This window comes from Dendropsophus ebraccatus, chromosome 2 (genome assembly GCF_027789765.1).
Source record: "Dendropsophus ebraccatus isolate aDenEbr1 chromosome 2, aDenEbr1.pat, whole genome shotgun sequence".
NCBI classification, from domain to species: domain Eukaryota; kingdom Metazoa; phylum Chordata; class Amphibia; order Anura; family Hylidae; genus Dendropsophus; species Dendropsophus ebraccatus.
Window position 1 is genome coordinate 206,649,594 of NC_091455.1, and position 3,951 is coordinate 206,653,544.

Genomic DNA, 3,951 nt, shown 5'->3' on the forward strand with positions numbered 1-3,951 from the left:
TTTACACATTGCAGTTTTACTGCGTTACTGTATCATGTGATTGCGTTCCTGCAATGAAACTCCAATGTGTGTGAACATAGCGTCAGCATGCATGAGCTGTAAGTGAGGATCCGGGAGTAAGCTCTTATAATGCTCCTGCACCATTATAAGCTGCTGTGCCCCTTTAAGTCCTGAACACCTAAGTTTCCTTCTTGTCTCAGAGTTTTCTTCTCCTAACAACACACTGACCAATCGCAGCAGTCTTTTCACTTTCTGGCACTGTATTGTGAGAGAGGCGTTGCTATTGGGGACTCTGGCACAGTCGTGAGTCAGGAGTGGTGGGCAGATGAACTCTTGTTCTGATCCGCAGTACAGCTTACATTTGCCCTGGGGGAGCATTGGAGGGCTTGGAGCTTTCACATTGCTGCAGTGGGGGGTCTGCACAGTGTCAGGAGGTCGCCTGTAAAGTCCCCTGTTCTTTGTTTCCTGCTTCTTACAAGACATGGCTTCTGCCGAACTGAAAGAGGAGCTGAACTGTTCAATCTGCCTGAGCATTTACACAGACCCTGCCATGCTGAACTGTGGCCACAACTTCTGCCAGGTCTGCATCAGCCGTGTCCTGGATACCCAGGAGGAAGCGGGACTTTACAGCTGTCCTGAATGCAGAGCTGAGTATTCGAGCCGCCCTCCAGTGCAGAGGAACATGAAACTGTGCAACATAGTGGAGTGCTTCCTGTCCTCCAGACCAGTGCAGGAACAGGCTGGGATCTTCTGTACGTATTGTGTGCATTGTCCTGTGCCCGCCATCAAGACCTGCCTGCAGTGCGAGACCTCCTTGTGTGACGTCCACCTACGGGCACACAGCAAGCTGGTGGAGCACACGCTGACTGAGCCCACCACGTCTTTGGAGAACAGAAAATGCCCTGTTCATAAGAAATTATTGGAGTACTACTGTCCTCAGGATGCCGCATGCATATGTGTGTCCTGCTGCGCCTTCGGAGAGCATCGGGGCCATCAGGTGGCTCTTCTTTACGAGGCCTCCAAGAAGAAAAAGGAGAAGCTGAGACTCATCATGGAAAAACTGACCTCAAAGAGAGAAGAGACCGAGAAGAGGGTGCAAAGTTTACAGGACCACCGGCAAAAAGTGGAAGAGAAGGCGTCCACCATCACCGAGAGGGTCACCCTCCTCTTCAAGGAGATTCGGGAAGAGTTGGAGGTCTTGGAGAAGAAGGTGTTGAGTGAGATTACCGGCCAAGAGGAGCAGGTCTCCCTCCATGTGACCGATCTTATTCAACAACTAGAGATGGAGAAGGACGAGCTGAGCAAGAAGATGCAATGTATGGAAGAGCTGTGCAACATCAACGACCCGCTCACCGTCTTACAAGGACGGGAGTCGGAGGCCACCAACCTCTACGTGGTGGAGGATGGAGAACACGAGGACCGGAAGAAAGACGACAAAAAGGTGCAGGCAGTGTGCGATCTGGATGAGGGTCTGATCTCGGTCATACTACACACCGCATTGACCGACATTGTGACCGGCCTTAAAGCCAAACGGGGCTTCAAGATGAAGGTGGCCTCCGATATCCTACTGGACGTCAACACAGCCGGAGACTACGTATCGGTGTCCCGGGACCTGAAAACCGCCTCTTGGTCCGAGACCAAGCAATGTCGCCCCAAGACCCCCGAACGCTTTGTGAATTATCACATATTAAGCACCAGGATCTTCAACTCTGGACAAAACTACTGGGAGGTGGAGACCAGCGAATCCGGCTACTGGATGGTGGGATTGGCCTATCCAAGTATAGAGAGGAAAGGAGACCGGGCCGTGACCGGCTACAATAAGAAATCCTGGTGTCTGCGAATGTCCGATAAAGCGCACTCTGCCATCCACGACTCCAAGATTAACCCCTTGTACCCCGATGCCTCGGTGCAAAGGCTGGGCATATACCTGGACTATGAGGCGGGCCGCCTGTCCTTCTATCAGGTGTGTGAGTCAATTCGGCACCTGCATACTTTCATCGCCCACTTCACTGAACCTCTTCATGCCGCCTTCTGCGTCTATAATAACTCCTGGGTCCGGATCAGAAGCTGAGACATTGGCTCATCCACTCCTGGTAGAACTATTGATCCGAGGCTTTCATGGTCTACCAAGGGGGTAGGGGGTGAGGGTGGATATCAGCCACTTGTATCTAGTAGACGATATATATCAAGGGTCATGTCTAGTAAACTATATATATCAAGGGTCTTGTCTAGTAGACAATATATATCAGGAGTCTTGTCTAGTAGACGATATATATTGTAGGTCTTGTCTAGCAAACGATATATATTGGGGGTCTTGTCTAGTAGATGATATATATCATGGGTCTTGTCCAGTAGACGATATATATCAGGAGTCTTGTCTAGCAGAAAATATATATTGTAGGTCTTGTCTAGAGATAAGCGGACTGTCGGACTTTTGGTCCGACGGCATCGGCGCTGTCTCATCATGCCTTTGATCCCGGCCGTATACTTGCGTTCCTGCGAATATGCGGCCAGGATATTCCAGGGAATTCAACAGGGATTCCCTGGAATATCCTGGCCACATATTCCCGTGAGCGCAAGTATGCGGCCGGGATCAAAGGCATGATGAGAGAGCGAACTGCTTTCGGACCTCTAGTCTTGTCTAGCAGACAATATATATCGGGGGTCTTGTCTAGTAGACAATATATATCATGGGTCTTGTCTAGTAGATGATATATATCATGGGTCTTGTCTAGTTGATGATATATATCATGGGTCTTGTCTAGTAGACGACATATATCAGGGGTCTTGGCTTAGTGTCTGATCTATGGTGTTTCAATATGGTGCGATACTAGGAGGTGCCACACCTTTTGAGCTCCATATTTGCTGCTACTTTTTTTATTGTAGAAATTGAATTCACCATAGGGGGAGCGATGTAGCTATAGGGGGTGCCGAGGTTACGGGTATACACTGGCCCCAGCGCATTGGGGCCCATATGACCCTCTTCTATCGGAGGAGCCTATGATATTATAACTGCATGGGGAAGGCTGCAATGAATGCAATAGTCAGGTATGGGGGGGGGGGATACAGATCTTTTGATATAATATGCTTATATCCTATTACAATTTAATGGGGTTATGCAAGCTTAGAAAAACATGGCCATTTTCTTTTATAAAAAGCATGACTCTTGTCTCCAGTTTGGGTGGGTTTTGCAATGAAGCTCCACTCACTTCAATGGAACTGAGTTGCAAGACGTGCACCCAAACTGGAGACAAGAATGTTGCTGTTTCTAGAAAAGAGCAGCCATGTTTTTCTAAGCCTGGATGACCCCTTTAAAAACCTTTTCTACTAAAAAAAATCCTTTAAAAAAAAATGTAAATCCTTTAGTTGTCTTTAACATTGGCCGTGGCAGGTGGGCGGGCGTCGTTCACAGCTGCACCGATGTTTTACTATAGGAATTTTGCGAAAACTTTCCTTGTACTGATCATAAATTTCATCAGGCTTACACCCGCAGCTGCATTCACAAACGCGCAAGCTTGAAGGTTGCAAGAGCTCAGATCTGATAGAGATGAGCGCAGCTCGAGCATGCCCGGGTCTGATTGTTTGGCATTTAAAGGAGAAGTCTGGCAAAAGTTTTTATTACTGCACTTACTACTGCATCAAGGCTTCACTTGTGGTTTTGCAACAGCCGGAGACCCATGCTATAGACCAGGGATGGGGAACCTTAGGCCCTCCAGTTGTTGCAAAACTACAATTCCCATCATGCCCGGACAGCCAAAGCTTTAGCTGTCCGGGCATGATGGGAATTGTAGTTTTGCAACAGCTGGAAGGCCGAAGTTTGGACCCATGGGGGGAGATTGTAAATATGGTGTAAAGTAAAACTGGCCCAGTTGCCCCTAGCAACCAATCAGATTCCACCTTTCATTTTCCAAAGAGTCTGTGAGGAATAAAGGTGGAATCTGATTGGTTGCT

The 3,951-nt window shown here is 48.3% G+C and overlaps 1 protein-coding gene across 1 annotated transcript; it reads left to right on the forward strand.

The window, feature by feature from the left end:
• Positions 1–298: 298 nt before the first annotated feature.
• Positions 299–2,519, forward strand: LOC138784896 (E3 ubiquitin/ISG15 ligase TRIM25-like). Its single transcript, XM_069960597.1, has one exon. The coding sequence runs from the start codon at positions 482–484 to the stop codon at positions 2,069–2,071; it is 1,590 nt and encodes a 529-aa protein (XP_069816698.1). The 5' UTR covers positions 299–481; the 3' UTR covers positions 2,072–2,519.
• Positions 2,520–3,951: the final 1,432 nt, after the last annotated feature.

Bases quoted from the DNA above. Each gene is read 5' to 3' on its own strand.
- LOC138784896 (XM_069960597.1), top strand. From the start codon at position 482: ATGGCTTCTGCCGAACTGAAAGAGGAGCTGAACTGTTCAATCTGCCTG.